This window comes from Sturnus vulgaris, chromosome 16 (assembly GCF_052056855.1).
Source record: "Sturnus vulgaris isolate bStuVul1 chromosome 16, bStuVul1.hap1, whole genome shotgun sequence".
In the NCBI taxonomy this organism is placed as follows: domain Eukaryota; kingdom Metazoa; phylum Chordata; class Aves; order Passeriformes; family Sturnidae; genus Sturnus; species Sturnus vulgaris.
This window is the reverse complement of record NC_142258.1, coordinates 1,699,852-1,718,828: the sequence shown is the minus strand read 5'-3', so window position 1 is coordinate 1,718,828 and position 18,977 is coordinate 1,699,852. Positions and strand designations below refer to the sequence as shown.

At 48.2% G+C, this 18,977-nt stretch overlaps 1 protein-coding gene across 3 annotated transcripts in view; it reads left to right on the top strand.

Annotated features, from left to right (window-relative positions):
* The window catches only part of LMF1 (lipase maturation factor 1), a 150,794-nt gene that overhangs the window by 46,370 nt on the left and 85,447 nt on the right, over positions 1–18,977 (top strand). For 2 of the 3 annotated variants that reach the window (XM_088174228.1, XM_088174230.1), the window contains 2 exons: positions 3,018–3,166; positions 15,859–15,924. In XM_088174228.1, the coding sequence (XP_088030354.1) occupies positions 3,018–3,166; positions 15,859–15,924 (215 nt within the window). The remainder of the gene's footprint in view (positions 1–3,017; positions 3,167–15,858; positions 15,925–18,977) is intronic. The other variant, XM_088174229.1, reaches the window with a different exon arrangement.

The following is an 18,977-nucleotide window of genomic DNA, read 5'->3' as shown; positions in this document are numbered from 1 at the left end:
GGTTTGCTTCTTCCCTTCCCTCTCCCCTCCAGCACATCCTCACTGCTCCTCCTCCTCCCCTGCCCCAGCAGAAACCTCTGGAAAATCCCAAACCGTGGATTTTGCCACCCCAAAGTTCCGAGCGTGTCCCAAACCCTCGGGGCCGCTCTTGGCTCTTCATTTTATTCCCTTTTTTTTATTTTTTACCACCCCCCCCCCCCCCCCCCAAAAAAAAAACAAACAAAAAAAAAAAAAAACAGCCCGTGGCTCCCTCTCCGGCTGTGCCAGAGATAACAATGGGGGGCTTTGTGCTGCCCTGCAGCTGCTGAAATTTGACGAGATCCAAGTGAGGAAAACAGGAGCAGGTGGGTCAACAACGTGACCCTTTCGTTCCCAGCAGTATCAGCGAGCCCTGGCATGGAGGCCGGGGTGTAAGGATGGGTTGGTTGGGGTTTGTAGGGTGGGAATTGTGTCTTGGAGAGAGCCCTGATGGCGTTTGCTGCTGTTTATAGGGTGGGTTTCACTCCCCCAAAGCTCTGGGGTTGGGGAATGTGACTGCAGGAGGTCGTTGCTCCCTTCGTTCCAGGATTGTTTGTTGGGTTTGGGATGCTCCGTGGTTTCCATGGACAATATCTGCCCTCCCATCCCACAGCCCCAGAGTGGCTGCTCCATCCCTGGGAGCGTCCCAGGCCAGGCTGGACGGGGCCTGGAGCACCCTGGGACAGCAGAAGGTGGCAGGGGTGGCACTGGATGGGCTCTGAGATCCCTTCCAGCCCAAACCATTCCATGATTCGATCCCAGTTTCTTCTCTGAGTCCCCTCAGGTCATGGGCATGACTCCTTCATGTCTGTTCTTTGCTGCCCCACAAAATGCCAGGGGTGGGAATTGCTGCAGTTGGAGGAGGGTTTGGGATGGGATCATCACCTTCCTCACCTTCCTCACTGCTCCCCTGTGATGGCAGCAAGAGGAGGGTGAAAACCAGGAGAGAAATCCTGGAGTTGCTGAGCTGGGAAGGGTCAGGGAGGAATCCTGGAGAAATCCTGGAGGTGATGATCTGGGAGGGTCAGGGAGGAACCAGCTGCTCCTCCAGGGCTCCCAGCCAGGTGGGGTGTCCTGGCTGATCCCTTTGGGTGTCACCCGGATCCCTCTGGGCTCTGTGAAGGCCTGAGTGGTGCTCAGGGGTCACAGCACCCAAACCTCAGCCTCAGACCTGTCTGAGAATCCGAAGGATTTGGAGTCTGAGGCTTTCAGGGCAGACGTGAACAACTGTGGGTGAGTCAGGGGGCAGGAACGGGAGGTTCTGCTGATGGATTTGCTAATCTTGGGCCTGGTATCATCTTACAGCCCAGTCAGGCTGAGCTGGAGCCCAGCTCCTCCTCATGTGCTGAGCTGTGGATTCACTGGTGCTGTTCAGCATGTCCACATCCTCCAATCTTCCTGGGGGAGCTGGAATTGGTATAGAAACCACGGCACAGGAGGAGCTGGGATAATCCCACCACGCCCAGCGCTTCCAGCGGGCACGGAGCAGAGGCAGCAGCACTTTGCTGGAGCCTGAAAGAGGAATGGGATTGGGGCTCATGGAGGCTTGATGTTTTTGTAGGAATGGCAGATGATAGGCAGGATGAGTTTGTGCTGGATGGAGAAGGGTTTGGGGAGAAGGAAGGGTTTGGGCAGGAGAGGGATGGATGATGGATGGATGATGGATGGATGATGGATGGATGGATGATGGATGATGGATGGATGGATGGATGATGGATGGATGATGGATCCATGGATGATGGATGGATGATGGATGATGGATGGATGATGGATGGATGATGGATGATGGATGATGGATGGATGATGGATGGATGATGGATGGATGGATGATGGATGATGGATGGATGGATGGATGATGGATGGATGATGGATCCATGGATGATGGATGGATGATGGATGGATGGATGATGGATGATGGATGGATGATGGATGGATGATGGATGATGGATGGATGATGGATGGATGATGGATGGATGATGGATGATGGATGATGGATGGATGATGGATGATGGATGGATGATGGATGATGGATGATGGATGGATGGATGATGGATGATGGATGGATGATGGATGATGGATGGATGATGGATGGATGATGGATGGATGATGGATGGATGGATGGATGATGGATGGATGATGGATGATGGATGGATGATGGATGGATGATGGATGATGGATGGATGATGGATCCATGGATGGATGATGGATGGATGGATGATGGATGATGGATGATGGATGGATGATGGATGGATGATGGATCATGGATGGATGATGGATCCATGGATGGATGATGGATGGATGCAGACTGGGAAGAAGCACAGTGGGTGATGTATCCCAAAAAACTGATCCCACATGGGCAGCTGTGGAGACTCCATCACTCAGGAAGGGGTTGTGAATAAATCCAAGCCTGTCCCAGCCTATCCACCCCTAATCCTGGTTTTAGCAGGACCTTGTGGCACAGCCCCACACGCCACCAGGGAGCAGCCAGAGCTGGGCAGGATTTAACCCCAAACTGAGCCAATTTTGGGGCCCAAACTCCTGCCCCAGCCTGTGAGCAGAGCTTATCCTTGGCTGCACTTGCAGTTAAACCCAGCTTGGGGCTGGCTCAGCTGCAGATCAGTGGGAGGTGGCAGAGCTGTGTCCCAGCAGCTGGCACTGCTCCACTCCATGGATCCATGACTGGAGGAATCAGTGGCACTGCTTGGTTGTCCCATGCCACTTAAATCTCTTTTTTTTCCTGCTTCATAGAAGTTGCTACTTTTTACAAAATCCCCCCTTTTATGCAGTTTGTGACCCCAAATCCTCAAACCCCTGAATCCCCCCTGTGTCAGATGTCTGTTTTAGGGCAGCTGCTGCCTGATTTCCCCTAAATCAACCTTCAAAAGCATTCAAGGTGTTGGTTTTTTTTTTTTTTTAATAATCATCCCATTTAAACTTAATTCTGGGCTAACTTCCAGCACCATAATGATTTCCTTCTTCACTTCTTGTTGGTCCTGCAGGGTGGGAATCCCAGCTCCTGGAGACAGGATTCCTGGGAATATTCCTGTGCCCCCTCTGGAGCCTGTCCCGCCTGCCCCAGGGCTCTCCTCCTTCCAGAATTGTCATCTGGAGTTTCCGCTGGCTCATTTTCAGGATCATGCTCGGAGCGGTGAGTGGGAAATTCTCCTTTGGATTCTTGCAGGAATGTCCCATCCCAGCTGGGAATTTCCCCCAATCCAGAGTTGGTTTGGGAGTTTTTTTGTTTTGTTTTGTTTTTTTCTGGAAAAGTTTCCTGCTCTGCTCCTCGGGATCTCTCAGCTCGCTCCTGGTTTGGTTTTTGAGGAGGGGAAAGCAGCAGGGAATGATCCCTGGGGATGTGCTGGAGGGGCTCTTCCATAGGAATTATTAAAGGGAAGTTGGGCATTGTGGTTTTTCCAGAAGAATTCCCAGCTTTTCCTAGATTTCTTCTCCTTTATTTTCATTTTTCTGAGCTGTCACTCTCACTGAATTGCTGCAGAACTGTCCCGGGGCCAGAGGGAATTCCCAAGCAGCTTGTAAGGGAAATCCCTCAGGAATTGTTCAAACCAGGAGCCTCCTCCCATCAGCTCCACCTGCTTGGACCTTCCAGAACATCCCAAAACTTTAAAGCTGACTCAAGGGTTTTTTTTGGGGAATTGTGGCTGGGAATTTTTTTCAGGGATCTCAGGGTGAAAGTTTTAATTTGGGGCACATTTTTCACCAACGGGATCTGAAGCAAAAGTCAGCAGAGGGAGGGATGCAGGCTGAATCCCAGGATCCTGATGCTTCTTTGGATTTAGGGATTCAGGCACTCAAGGCCCTGCTCTGGTTGGATCCCAGGAACCTGGGATTTTTGATTTTTTTGTGCTTTCTGGCACTGACTTCTTGGAGAACACTGCCTCTGAGCTGAGGCCTTGGAGAAGGCTTTTAAATCTGAATGATGAAGTTAAAATCTGTAATTAAACACAAGTGTGTGATTTCCCACGGTGAAGGGTTGGGAATTTGGGGTTTTTATAATGTAGTAATGGGTATGGGACAAGATAGAGGATTTGGGGTGGTGTCTCAGTGTTTATTTTCTCCGTGGTTTCAGGGAGGTCCTGGTTGGTCAGTCAGTGTCACACTGAGGGTGACAGGAATTTGGTTATTGGGTCAAAAGTATAAATAATACAAGTGTTAATTTTTTATTGGACTGTTCATCTTTAAGAGACCTTGTAGCAGCTGGATCTGTCTCCAGTTTCCTCACTTCTGGCAGGTAGATGGAAGTGCTGAACTTTCTGTATTTTTTGATAAGATTTAATAAACAACCAAGCCCCAAACACGAGAAAATCCATTTCCTTCGTGGATTTTTTTAATCCTGGCTCTGAGTGAAGGCAGAAGAGACTAAAACACACCACTAATTAAGTGGTGCAAACTCCCACCATTAATACAGGTTGACAACGTGGGGATTGATGATCTTGGAGATCTTTTCCAGCCTCAGGGATCCCAGGATTCTGTGGATTGTGGAGGGAATTGACACCAAGTGTAGCAAAACCTCCCTGATTTCCTGAAAAATTGTTCTGATCACCAATTTGCATCCTGCTTTCCTTCTAAACTGGGATCTGCCCGAGCTTTTTTTTGCTGCTGATGTGTCTCATAAATTCTGAATGCTGGGGCAGGCTGGGTGTGAAGGAAAAGTGTGCCTCCCAAACATCTCTGTTCCCATTATCTCTGCTTCACCACGAGAGCAATAACTCCTGATTTTTTTGGGGATGTGCCTGGGACTCTGAAATATCACTGACAGCCACAGGAGAGGAAAACATGGAAAGGTCATGAAATGGGGACCCCCCCAGCAGGGAGTGATTGATGGGATCTTTAATGTTTTGGGGCCAGAGTCGTGTAGGATTTCTCCTGGGTGAGGGGGACGGTGCTGGCAGGCATTGGGAAGGGCAAGGATCTGCTGGAATGTGGGTGCACCTGCTCCCAGAGCATCTTTGGTTTCCTCCTGTGCTGCCCAGGAGCTCAGCACGTGCACCGGGGTTTTTTTGGTTTTTTTTTTCCCCCAAGGGTTTTCTGCAGGAAATTTGCTTTTCTCCAGGGATTCTCCCAGCATTCTTCGGGCTGGTTAGGGTGAGGCTTTCCTTGGGAAATCCTCCAAGCAAGCACAGCATTCCCTGGGGGCAGCTGGGCTTTCCTCACCTTGTGCTGGCTGTCAGGGAGCGTTTTGGAAATGTTTTAAAAAAAAATTCTTTTTGGAAATGGTGGGCGAGGTGCTGCCTCCTCTCCAGGTTCTCATCCCTGTTTTCCGTGGTCCCTTCCTGATTTCATGGTCAGCCCCTTTCCCCTCCCATTCACCGTCTCATATTTGGGATCTTTTGGGGAGCTCTGGCAAGCTGGGACTCTGCACTGAGCAAAGCTGGCCCGGTTTGGAGGAAAGATTGGAACGAGAATCATCTCTAAGATCCCTTCCAACACCCAACACTCCATGATTAGGGAGCTCTGCTGTTCCCTGGCTCCCCAAAAATCACCTCCAGACCTTGTTGGATTGTGCACAGGAGCTGTCTGGGCTGGCTTAGGGGGTGACACAGAGCAGGAGAGAAGGGGGATAATCCCTGCTGCCAGCAGCTCAGCCTGCCGTTTGATTGGCAGCCAGCGCTGGGCTGAGCTCAAATATTGCTGCCTTTTTAAAAGGCATAATTACGCGATTCAATCTATATGTTTGATGTTCCTAATGAGCCATTAGAGCGGGATGTAAAGAGGGATGCTTCCCAGGAAGGCAGGAGAGAGAGAAGGGCTCTTTGTGCGAGGCAGCAGCGAGGGATGCAGACGCTCCTTGGCGGGGCTTTGTTTGTCACCCGCTGTCCCCCGGCGTTCCCGAGGTTTGGGAAATGCCAAGTGCGGGTTCGTGACCCCGTCAGAGTCGCGGGGTGGGGGGGGGTCAAGGTGTGTGCTGAGATTTCTGCCACCCCTCAGGTGAAGGGTGAGAGGACAGAGCCTCAACTCGCACCACGAGGGTCACATTAAAGATTAAAGTTTTTTTTCTTTTTTTTCTCTCGGCCAAGGGTCAGCGTTGGGATGAGGTGAGGGAGGTGGTGAAAAGTCGCCTTTGGGATGACCCTGGAGGTCTCTTCCAACCTGGAAAATTCAGTGAAGCCACAGGGATTTCCCAGGAGGAGCAGCCCCAGTGCCAGCAGGGTCCTGTTGAGCCCTTGTGTCACCTGCAGCTGCCTGGGGACTCTGGTGTTTACTGGAGAGGGGGACAAGGCTCGGAGAGCACAGCACTGTTTGATCCAGCAGCCAGGGCTGGTTTTGGGGGGGTGTCTGAGCCCCTCACTGCAGGCTGGGGGTCCCGAGGGGGCTCCTGGCACTTTGCCCAAAGTGCAGAATTTAATAACCCCCGATTCCCAAAAAAAAAAAAAAAAAAAAAAAAGGGATTGCTTGGAGCTGTGCTTCCATGGGCCTGAATCTTGGGGATTCCCAAAGCCCAGCCCCATTGGTGCCAGCTCTGCCTGGAGATTTTGGGGGAGCTCCTGACTGAACCCCCATCCTGAGCTGCCAAGCCCAGCCTTTCCCTGCCAGGGACAAGAATTTCTCCTTCATTTTTGGATTCTTTTGGATTTTGGTTTTTTTTTTTCGGGCAGCAGCCTTGCTCAGGAGCTCTCCATGGCTAAAACCCCGTTCAGCAAAAGTTAGTCCTGGCTTTTCCTGCAAGGCCTGGGAGTAGATGAGAACTTCCTGGAGTCCAGATATTCTGGGGAATTCCCTGCTGCAGGTGAGAGCCAGCCGTGCTGGGGGAGCCCAAATTCCTGCCCACGGATGGATTGGAGCTGCTGAATTGCCAACAGCATCCTGGAGGAGCTCCCTGTGCCCTCAAAGCCATAAAATCGAATTTGTGTTTCTCCAGCAGTGCAGGGGCTGCGGGGGAGCCGTGGGAGCTGAGAAATGTGAGAATTTGGCTGTCACCAACACCTGAGCACACCTGGGAGCTGCAGGAACACAGGGACAGGGATGGGAGCACGGGAATGGGATCTCAGGGGGGGTTTTGGGGGAGGTTTGGGGCAGCAGGTTCATCGAGGATGGCAGTGCTGGGGGATTCTCCTGATATTTCTGCCCTGGGATTTTCCTGCATTCCCTGGCTGAGCTGGGGGGTGGGAGCTCAGGCTGCAGCCCGGGGTGCTCGGTTGGGATCCATCAGGATTTTCCTGGATCTCTCAGCACTGCTGGGATGTGTCCATGAGCCACACCCGGGTCACTTGTGCCCACCTGATGATGTTCTGTATATTATAATTTTATTATAATTTTAGTATAATATTAGGAATATAGTTATAGGAATATTATAATATTATCCTGGAACGGTTTGGCTTGGAAAGGATCTTAAAACTCATCCAGTTGCAACCCCAACACCTTCCACTGTCACAGGTGATCCAACCTTGGACACTTGCAGGGAATAATTATCCCTGCTGGGATAGAATCATATAGAATATAATAATATATAATAATAGAATTATCCCTGCTGGGGATGCACGGAGGAGTTGGAGGAACTTGGGGTACCAGCACGATGGAAAAGTGGGAATAAAGAGGGAATGAAAGTGGAGCAAAGGATCCCAGGCATATGGAATGAGTTAGCAGGGAAGGTGGCTGGAGCAGGGAGTGTGAGCCTGAGACATCTTGATTAGTTTCTGCAGGAAAGGGTTGAGGAGTGGAGTGGAAAACCAGGGAAACGGGATTTAAAGCACATTACCACTTTAATTGAAAAGTGCCCAAAGCAAGGAAATTCAGATTTAAAGCTGCCAATCTCTGCCTGGCTGCTGCAGGTGTTGGGGCTGGGAGGACTCCGGGGTCTGTGTCCAGATGGGTCCTGGGGCCAAGCCCGAACTTTGGGTTTGTCCAGGAATGAGATCCTTTAATAAATGTGTTGTGTAATCATTTCATTATTTAAAACAGAAAGGTATTTTTCTTTAAATGTGTAATTTTCTTTAAGTGTATTTTTTTTCTTTTTTAACATATATGTATTTTTCTCTAAATGTATTCACGTGTAATTTTCTTTAAATGTATTTTTTTTTCTTTTTTTTAACATAAATGTATTTTTTTTTCTTTCATCATCTGCCCCGTGTGATGCAGGATCTGGGATGGGGAAGGATTTTCTTCCCCCTTTTTTCCTCCCCATTTCCAGGAGCTGCTCCCTCTGCTCCTCCTCACATCACACACCAGGTCCCGAGGGGGAATTCAGGGCGACTTTAGGGAAATTCAGGGAAACCCAAGAGCGTCTTTTCCACTTGGGATTTGTGACTTGGCCGTGCCTCTCCTTGCTTTGCTTCCTGTAAACAAAAATTTTATTTCTTTTATTTTTTTTCCCCAGATTTCCCTTTGTGTCAAAATTCTCCCCCCATTTCCCAAATGCAGGCTCAGCCCCTCTGAGCTGTTCAGGAATTTCAGGAACATCCTCGGAAGTGGCTGCAGAACAGAGGAGTTGGGAGCAGTTTTTGGCAGGCAGAGACTCAGGAAAGAATTTCAATCCTTTGCTGTTTCCAATCGGCACAAGAGAGATTTTTCCCCTTTTTGCGGGAGGATAAAAGATCGTTTAAAGTGACAGTTTTGGAGAGGAAAAAATAGTGCAGAAAGATTTATAATAATCAAATTTTTCCCCTTTAAATTGACAATTTTTTTCCTGTGGATTTGGCCATCTTTCTCCGAGATGCGTTTTCACAGAAAAAGGATCAATTCTTCCCAGATTATTTCCACATCACTTGAGATTTAATATCTTTTTAAACGGTTTTGAATTTTCTTCGCTGTTAAAAAACATTTTTTTTTTTTTTTAAAACCACTGCAGCAAATCCTTTCAGAACCTTGTGGTTGGTGCGAAACTCTTGGTGTTCCTTGTTTTGTTTGGTGGGGTTTTTTTTTTTATTATTATTTTTATTTTTTGCTCGGAGCCTGTTAAAAGTGTCAGGACGTGGGTGGCATTTGAAAGGTTACTGGGAAGGGTGGGGCTGTGATTAGCTAAGAAGGGAGATGAACTTTATGGCAAAAAAATAAAAAGAAAAAGAAAAAAAAATAAGGAAGACTTTGAAGCAAACAGAATCTGGATGCCTGCAGTAAAAAAAAAAAAAAAAAAAAAAAAAGAAAAACGGGATGGAATAAAAGTTGGAATTTCGGGATTTTGAGGCGGATGTAGATGTCAGCTCGGTGACAGGAATGCCCCCAATGCCGGCCACTGAAATGGAGAATAATTCTTCTAATTTGTTTTATTACATTAGCGTGGGTAGGAGGGGGAAGAAAAGGATCTTTCTTCGCTGCCTCTCTCATTATTCCACAGCGAGCACGGCGGGGCCAGCTCCCGGCTCCCTTTCATGGGAATTTTTGGAAAATGATGTCGGCGATGTTCCCTGACCTTTGCCTTCCCAGCTGCAGCCTCCTCCTCCTCCTCCTCCTCCTCCTCCTCCTCCTCCTCCTCCTCTCCGCGGGGATCCCGCTCCCCGTTCCTCGGCGAACTCTCCTTTGTGCCTCTGCTCCCTCTCCGCTGCTCTGCCACAGCCCCCGAGCTGCCTGTGCCGGGCATTCCGCAGCATTCTGCAGGATTTTGCAGGATTTTGCAGGATTTTGCAGGATTTTTGCAGGATTTTTGCAGGATTTTTCAGAATTTTTGCAGGATTTTTTAGAATTCTGCAGGATTTTTGCAGGATTTTTCAGAATTTTTCAGAATTTTTCAGAATTCTGCAGGATTCTGCAGGATTCTGCTGAATTCTGCAGGATTTTTCAGGATTTTTGCAGAATTTTCCAGAATTTTTGCAGGATTTTTCAGAATTTTGCAGGTTTTTGCAGAATTTTTCAAAATTTTGCAGGATTTTGCAGGATATTTCAGGATTTTTCAGAATTTGTCAGCATTTTTCAGGATTCTGCAGGATTTTTCAGAATTTTGCAGGATTCTGCAGAATTTTGCAGGATTTTGCAGGATTTTGCAGGATTTTGCAGGATTTTGCAGGATTTTGCAGAATTTTTCAGGATTTTTCAGGATTCTGCAGGATTTTTCAGAATCTTGCAGGATTCTGCAGGATTTTGCAGGATTTTGCAAAATTTTGCAGGATTTTGCAGGATTTTTGCAGAATTTTGCAGGATTTTGCAGAATGTTGCAGAATTTTTCAGAATTTTGCAGGATTCTGCAGGATTTTGCAGGATTCTGCAGGATTTTTGCAGAATTTTGCAGGATTTTGCAGAATTTTGCAGGATTCTGCAGGATATTTCAGAATTTTGCAGGATTTTGCAGGATTCTGCAGGATTTTTCAGAATTTTTCAGAATTTTTCAGAATTTTGCAGGATATTTCAGAATTTTGCAGAATTTTGCAGGATATTTCAGGATTTTTCAGGATTCTGCAGGATTTTTCAGAATTTTGCAGGATCCCTTTCACCCACCGGCCCCCAGATGCTGCTGGTGGCTTCTCAAAGGGTTTTTTTTTTTTGTTGTTTTTTTTTGGAGAGGAGGAGGAGGGAGTTGAGGGAAGGAAAGAGCAGAAAATGAAAGGAAGCAAAAAGTCAACACCAGGGCATTCCCCAGCAGGGTTTTGTGGTTGTGGTGGCTTTGCTTTGGTTCTGGGCAGGTTCACCTGGACAGGTGAGACCTGTCCTGGGGCCACTCCTGGGCAGGTGGGATGATTCTCCTGCAGGGTTTTGTGGTTTCCCATCCAGGAAAATTAACCCACAAACACCTGAGGTTTATGTCCAAAGAAAGTCCTGTAATTTTATTTGAATAAAAGGAGAGGCCATGAGGAGTTCCCTTGGGATCTCTCTCATTTTTGGAGGATTCATCTCCCATTTTATCCCAATTTCCCAGCCCCATTTCCCTCTCTCTTTCCCCATTTTCTGAGGTATTTGAGAGGCACAGATTTCCCAAACCCCTGATACCTGAAATTCCCCTTTAATGTACAACCCTCCCTTTTTAATTTTTAATTCTTACACAATTCATAGATTTTCCCCCCATTGCTTCTTTCACCTTTCAATATCCAATTCCATTTCTCAGCAAACCTGCACTTTGTTTGTAAAGGGAAATATAGATATTTATTTTTTTTTTTTCCATTCATCCATCAGTGCAATCCATCCCATTGTTCCTTTTAGCTCTCAGTGCTGCTTTGGAAAGATAAATTCCATCATTCCCCTCAAGCCCCTGTTATTCCTCTCTTTCCATGGAAGAAGCAGCAGGAATTGAATCCAATGAGCTTGGAGGGAACATCAGGTGCAGCTCTGCTTCACACCTTTGCTTTTCACCTGGCCCAGCCTTACCTGTGGCACCTGTTCCCTGTGGGACATTCCCTAAAAACCAGAAAATTCGGGATCCAGCTCATCCCTGCTGCCCCACGGACCCTGATCCATCAGCAGGGAGGGAGGAGGGGAAGGTTTGGAGTCCTGGAACCCCGAGGGAGTTTTAGAATTCCCAGCTCGAGTTGGTGTTGTTGGATTTCCTGGGATTTAGGTTCTTCCAGCCCTGCCCTATAATCCTGAAATGATTTTATTTTTAGATTTCACCTTGGGGAAAGCTCCTTCCTCTCCCACGAACTGGGGTGGGGTGGGGTAAATTTATCCCAGAATACCCTGCTGAGGGTTTGGCTTTCCCAGAGATGCTGAATCCACTTTTCCCGTGGGTAGCAGAGGTGGGAAGTGCACGGAGCTGGGATTTTCTCCTTATTTATGGCAAGAACAAAATGAAAATCTAGAATTTAGCTGGGAATTTTTGCCCTTTTTTTTTTTTTTTTTTTTTTTTGGTACAGAAAGGTCTTTAAATTGACTCTAAATTTATAACGTGGGTGCCCCATTCCCCACCCTTCCCTCTGGAGCTGGGATCAATAGGGAATTTTGCAGACATAGCTTGAGTCACCAAGCTTTTGCTCAGCTTCCCGTGCTATTGGCCTGTCTGCACCATTTTTTTTTTTTTTTTTTTCCCAGAATTAATTTTGGGCTGAAAAAGTCTCAAAGAAGTGCTTTGTTCCTCCTTGACACTCACTCCAGGGAAAAAAAAAAAAAAAAAAAAGAAAAAAAAAAGAGGAGAAAAAGGAAAAAAAAAAAAAAAACCCCGTGGAAAATCTGACATCTGCATTGTAGAGAAAAATCAATAGATAGGGAGGAATATAATTATCCCCCACTCCTGAAGGAATTTTTCAGATATTTTTTGGAACAGTGACTCATATGGGCTTAGGGCTTGAATGACATTTTAATTATTCCGGCTTTTATTTTTTTTTTTTTTTTTTTCCCTTTGAATCTCCCAAGTGGAGCAGCCTGGAAGGGGAAGGGGCACAGTTGGGCACAGGCATCAGGGAAGAGAAAAGGGCAGGATTTGGGGTTTGTTTTTTTTTTTTTAGAGCTGAGCTCTTCCCTCCATTCAGGTGGGGGCTGCATCCCCCTGATCCCTGATGGATCCCCCCTGGATCCCTGAATTTCATTTCCTGTAAATATTTCCCATTTTCCTGTAAATATGGGAACGTTTTATTCCATATTCCAGAGCAGGGCTGGTGGATGGGGGGCAAAAGTGATTAAAGGAATTTTATTATCCACCATTAAAATAATCGAAAAAAAAAAACAAAAACAAAAAAAACACCCTGGATCCCTGATGGATCCCCCCTGGATCCCTGCATTTCATTTTCTGGCATCCTGTGAATATTTCCTATTTTCCTGTAAATATGGGAATGTTTCCTCTGCTTTGGGAATGTTTTATTCCATATTCCAGAGCAGGGTTGGTAGATGGGGGCAAAACTGATTAAAGGAATTTTATTATCCACCATTAAAATAAACCTTAAAAAAAAAAAATTTAAAAATCCTAAGTGTAATTTTCAGTGAGAAACGCTGCTGGATTTAATTCCCTTTAATTTGGGGAATTTGGAGTTTTCCAAGTCCAAGCTGCATCTCCACCCTGCCCTGAGCAAACCTGGAAGAGGGGAGGAGGAATGGAGCCCATATTTCATTCTGGAGCTTAATTCAATCCAGGGGGGCAACATTTTCTCCTCCTGCTGCTGTAAATTCCTGTGACAAGGACCTCGAGTTCCCCCTTCCCAGGCTCATTATCCCGAGGAACCCGAGTGTCCCTGCAGCCACCAGCCCAGCAGAGAGGATTTCACAGAATTTAATAATCCGGGTCTCTGCTGGGTCACTTGGCCACCTGGCTGCTCGCCTTGAGCTCACATTTCATTTGTATTCCTGAAAATTTCCCCATTTCCAGGAGTGCCCAGAGATCTCTGCCAGCCTCAGCAGTTCCAGGATTCTGTGATTTTTCCTCCTTCTCCTCTCAGCATTTACAGGATTTTTTGATTGCTCCTCCTTCTTTCCACAGCATCTCCAGAATTTTGTGATTTCTCCTTTCCTCAGCATTTCCAGGATTCTGTGATTTTTCCTCCTCTTTCCTCAGCATTTCCAGGATTTTGATTCCTCTTTTCCTCAGCATTTCCAGGATTTTTTGATTCCTCCTCCTTCTTTCCACAGCATCTCCAGAATTTTGTGATTTCTCCTTTCCTCAGCAGTTCAGGATTTTGTGATTCCTCCTCCTTCTTTCCTCAGCATCTCCAGGATTCTGTGATTTCTCCCTCCCTCCCTCAGCATTTCCAGGATTTTGATTCCTCCTCCTTTCCTCAGCATCTCCAGAATTTTATGATTCCTCCTCCTTCTCTCCTCAGCATTTCCAGGATTTTTTGATTCCTCCTCCTTCTCTCCTCAGCATTTCCAGGATTTTTTGATTCCTCCTCCTTCTCCTCTCAGCATCTCCAGGATTTTTTGATTCCTCCTCCTTCTTTCCTCAGCATCTCCAGGATTTTGTGATTTCTCCTTTCCCCACCAGATCTGCAGCCTGAGAACACAGAGATTTTCTGTGCACGTTTTGCTCTTGTTCCTTGCTCCAAATTCCTTGGAAAAAATGGGAAAAACTCGGGTGCCAGTGTGGGAGTGAAGTGGCCTCGAAGGCAGCTCAGGGTAAAAACCCCTCAGTGATGAGAGTGGGAGTTTCTGATGCTGCAGAACATTTCTGAAATGAGGACTTTTCCTGGCTGAAAACTTCCTAGTAAATAAAAAAAGGGATGAGCTGCCCGAGTGAGTCATTGCAGGGAAAAATCAGGATTTTTCACAGCGCTCCTTCCCCCCCCCCATCCTCTTTTTAATTGGAGTTTTTAATTATCCCTGCCGAATAATAGAGCTTGATACCAGCCTGGGGAAGGGAGGAGGGGAGATCATCAAGATAACGGTGCTGGTTTAATATTCCAGCACATCCTGGCAGATGCCATCACCAGATCGTGGGATTCCAGAAAAGTTTGGAGGGCAGGGAGGGGAGGATGGAGTGGCTGTTGACACCGAGGGATGGATGGGAGGAGTAAATCCCTGGAAATAAAACTGCTCTGAAATCCCAGAAATCCTGGGTGAAAGCGCTTTGCATCCAGAGTTTATAAAACTCTGCTCTGCCCTGTGCTCTCAGCTGTCAGACAGATACCCAGCCCTGGGTATTCCTGGATATTCCTGGATATTCCTGAATATTCCTGGATATTCCTGAATATTCCTGGATATTCCTGGATATTATTTCCCAGGTCTGGGCAGTTTTGGAGGGTCTTTAATCGGAGTTCTTGTATTTCTTTTTGAGCTCCAAACGTGTTAAACTTGATTTAATGCTGCAAGTGAAGATTTGTTTCAGCCTGAGCAGGGAGGTTGGAGCAGAGGAGCCACTGTGCTCTCTTCCAGCCTGTTCCAATTCTGGGAATTGAGATGGAATTGGTAAATGCTGGAATCTCCTCCTCTGAGCTCAGATTTTAGCACTGCAGGGTCACTGATCCCTCCCCTGCTGCCAGCCTAAGGAATGCTCGGGATGGGACCTTCCCGAAATCCCAAAAACTCCCCAAAAAAAACTCCCCGGGTTTTTCTCCTGGGCAAGGCAGGACCATGACAATTAGGGCGATGTCAGAGGTAGGAAAATACCCCCTAATTGTATGCAGATGACAGAGCTGCTTCAACCTTTTGACCAGTGAAGCTTTCCTCAATTTGGGATATTGTGATCCTAATCAGGGACATCAAAGCCAGCCTTGATTGCTCGGCTTCCTGCTCCAGCCCATCCCTGCCCAGGTGTCTTTCCTGCTCTGGCCGACTGATTCCTTTCTGCTCTTCATCTCTGAGGCAAAGAAATTCAATCCCAATATTGCTGCCAGCCCCGGGATGGACTCAGTGATTTGGAAATGTCCCCTCTCGTTGTCCTGGGGTGGCAGGGCAGGGGATTGCTGCTGCTGCAGCCTCTGAGCTGAGGAGGGGCAGAGCAGCCAGCTGTGTTTGGGGCTGGCAGCTTCCTGCCCCTCTTTTGTTCCCCTAATTATTTTAATTGCATCTTTGTGTCCCCATCCGTGTCCCCATCCGTGTCCCCATCCCTGTCCCGTGTCCCCATCCCTGCCCCGTGTCCCCATCCCTGCTCCTTGGCACTTTTCCCTTTTCCAGAGGCAGCAGAGATGGCTTTTCCCGAGGGAAACATTTGGGTTTGGATGTTAAAATCGTGAATTTTGCTGGGTTTTTTTTTTTTTCTGTCATCCCAGGGGCAGAGCCTGGTTTTTTCCAATTGCTGCTTCCCAGGGATGCTGGAAGTGATGCCAGGGCTGCTCAGACCTGAGCAAAGGCTCAGGTGTGGCTCAGGCTTCATCCTGGAAGGGGAATTTGGAATATTCCAGCAGGATTTCTGGCATTTTGTCAGTCACCAGGCAGGGGAATGAGTCACATCCATTATGATCCCTTGGGAACAACTGGACCCCTGCCGTGGCTCTCATTCAACCTCCGCAGTTTAATCACAGAATTTGGCACCTTGAGGCACAAAACAAAGTAAAATAAAATATTTCTGACCCTATTTTTGCCTTTTTTTCCCCCCCCCAGGGGCTGATTAAAATCCGAGGGGATCGCTGCTGGAGGGAATTAACCTGCATGGATTATCACTACGAGGTGAGCGATGTGCACACAAAACCTCGTTTCTCTTGTCTGCTTTTCTTTTGTAAAATCATTTCCCGCAGCCTTTCCTCTCGTGCCGGGCAGCTCTCCGTGTTTTCCCTCTTTATCCCAGCCCCTGGCAGTCGGGCCGTGTGCCTGTGCCAGCTGGGTGATGCTGTTTTTCCCAACCACAATCCTAAAAACACCAATTCCTCTGCTCCCCTCCCCGCCGTGGATCCAGGAGCAAAGCTGAGCCTCGCTGAGAACTCGCAGTGTAAATCTGCTGCGGGGCAGGGACAGAAAGGAGATTTTTTTTTTTTTTTTTTGTGGTGGTGGTGTTGTTCCTGCTTACACCTCCCCAAAAAAAAAGTGACCATGTGAGAGCAGAGAGCATCTCCGTGCTCTCCAACCCACGGAGCAGATCCTCTGCAGTTCAGAGCTCCCTGGGTTTCTCTTTTTGATTATGTTGAATTTTGATGATAAATTTGGGGGTTGTTGTTGGCTCTGGGTTCATCTCCTCTCTGGTTGCAGAGGCTCCACTTCTCACCTCTGTTTTTTTTTTGCATTTTGAGTTTTGTAGAAATGTTGGTAAAAAAGGAAAATGCTGCGTGCATTGTTCCCAGGGTGGGAATCTCTGCGTTGGTGAAGGGAACGATCCTGAAGGAAAATTCCCTTCCCTGGATTCACCTCCCAGGCACTGCCAGTGGCTCAGGCTGTTGTGATGTCTCTGCTCTGGAATCCATGGCCATCGAATATTTGGGAATACAAATCTGATGAGGAGGAGCTGGAGAAAACGAGGATCAGAGGGAATTTCTGGCTCTGCACAACTCCCTGACAGGAGGGGAGGGAATGACCTCAAACTGCTCCAGGGGAGGTTTGGATGGGATATTGGGGAAAAATTTTTCCCTAAAAGGTTGTTCAGGCATTGGAAGGGCTGCCCAGGGCTGTCCCCAGCCCTGGAGGTGACCAAAAACCCCGTGGAGGTGGCACCTGAGGACACGGTGATGGACACACTTGGTGCAGGTGTTGCTGATGATCTCAAAGGGCTTTTCCAGCTTGAACAATTCCATGCCTTTATGGAACAAGATTTTACAGGTCCAAAAAGCTCTGTTTGCCTTTAAATCTCCTTTTCTGGGTCACTCTCATTTCTTTTCACTGGGGTTTCCCCTCTCGCTGTGGGGCTGGGTCTGTCCAAAATCTCCCTTGGCTCTTGCACAACACCAAGGATCCAACTTCATCCCCAGTAAAATTTGGGATGAAAAGCCCCCTTCAGTGCTGTCGTTCCTAATCCTGAACATGGGGGTGGCTGCAGTAAATTTTCCACTTTTCCAGGCACCTGGCAGCACTCGGGGAAAATCCAGCTCGGAGCCAGCCCCCAGCACTGACCCCAGCCCACAACAATCAGCCCCAATAATCCCAAAGCTCTCCCAAATCAATGCCAGCATCACTCGTGGAGCCCAGAGGGATAATTGAGACCATTCCTGTCAGATCCACAAGGCAGGATCCCCAGCCTGTGCAAGTAATTGGCACCAGGGGCAGATCTCGTTATCAATATCAATTATTTTAATCCCCACCAAAAAGAGGCTGAGAGGAAAGGAAAATGAAAGGGGCCAGACTTTGTCCACCAGCAATAATGGAACAAAAATCCCCAAAGGCTGGGATTCACCTGCTGGTTTCAGGCAGAGGGAGGGAGAAAAGGGGGCAGCTGAAGGCACCTCTGGGAAGGGAGGCAGGGAGCTGGGAATCTGCTCGTAATTAGGATGGATAAAAGTGGGGATTGGAGCAGGTCAGGGATGGATTTGGGCCAGATGGGTTGTGCTGGGATGTGTGTTGGCCACCCCAGCTCTCCTGCATCCAAGATCTACACGGGCTCCTGTGCCAAGAGAATTAATGGAAACACATGGCCTCCATCCCTGCCTGCACTATTTATTTGTTGTAGGCCCGTGGAAAAGAACATTTCCACTTTTGTCAGGAATGGTGGATGGGATAGCCTGGTGCTGTTTGAATGGGTCATTTTCCTTTCCCCTTTCCTTTCTGGGGTGCAGAGCCTTCATCCCAGCCTTGCTGGGGCTCTCTGTGTGCTTTGGACAGGGGAATGGCATGGCTGGAACAGGAGAGGGATTTTCCTCCCAGCCTCACCCTCCTGGAGGAGGAGATGGGTTCCAGGAGATGTGGGAGAGAATTCAGGCTCTGCTGGAGGAGGAGAGGACTTTGCTCCAGCACCAGGAACAGTTTTTGGCCCGTGGGAACTGCCTGCAGCTGAGGGTTGGGGGATTCGTGGATTCCTGGTGGCTGTGCAGCCCCAAACTCTTAATCCCAGCTTAACAAAGTCCCACCACAAGCAGGGAATTCCAGCTCCTCTGTGGATTTATCCAGGCCAGGAGCTGCAAGGTGAGTGTGTGGGTTTGCACCTGGAGTTTCTGAGGGTGTGCTGGAGCTTCGTGTGTCCCCATCACCCCATCCAAACGGACACGCCGGGGTGGAAAAGTCCTGGGATCTGCCATCCATGGGTTTATTTATCCCTTTTTGGGGTTGCTGTTGTTTCACTGTGCTTAGGGGGCTCTTTGCCCTGCAGGAAATCCCAGGAAAAGGGAATTTTCCCTCAGTGGAACCCACTCCTGGTGGGAGGAGCTGCTCTGGCTCTCGGCTCTGTTTGCCATCAGATTTATTCCGATTTTTCTGCCGTGCACACCAGGCTTGACAAATCCATGAGCAAGGGCTGCAGTTTGGAGCTGGAATTCTGCTTCCCCTGGAGCCTGTGGGGAGGCAGGGGCAGCCTCAGATCCCTGCCCGTGCAAAGGGGGGACGAGGCTCAGAGTGTCCCCCTGTCCCTGCCTGCTCCAGAGGGGTCAATCCCAGAGCCCCGACAGCTCCATCCCCTCGGGGAAATTCTGCCTGGGAAGGTTTTGAGCCAGCCAAGGCCATTTCTGGAGTTCCAGGACATCACCCGGGTGAGCTGGAGCAGCTTTCCAGCCCCTCTCAGCAGGTACCAGGGTTGAGGCAGGATTTGGGGATGGATGGGGCAGCACCTGCTGCTCCCCAGCATTCCCTTGTTCCAGGCTTTATCT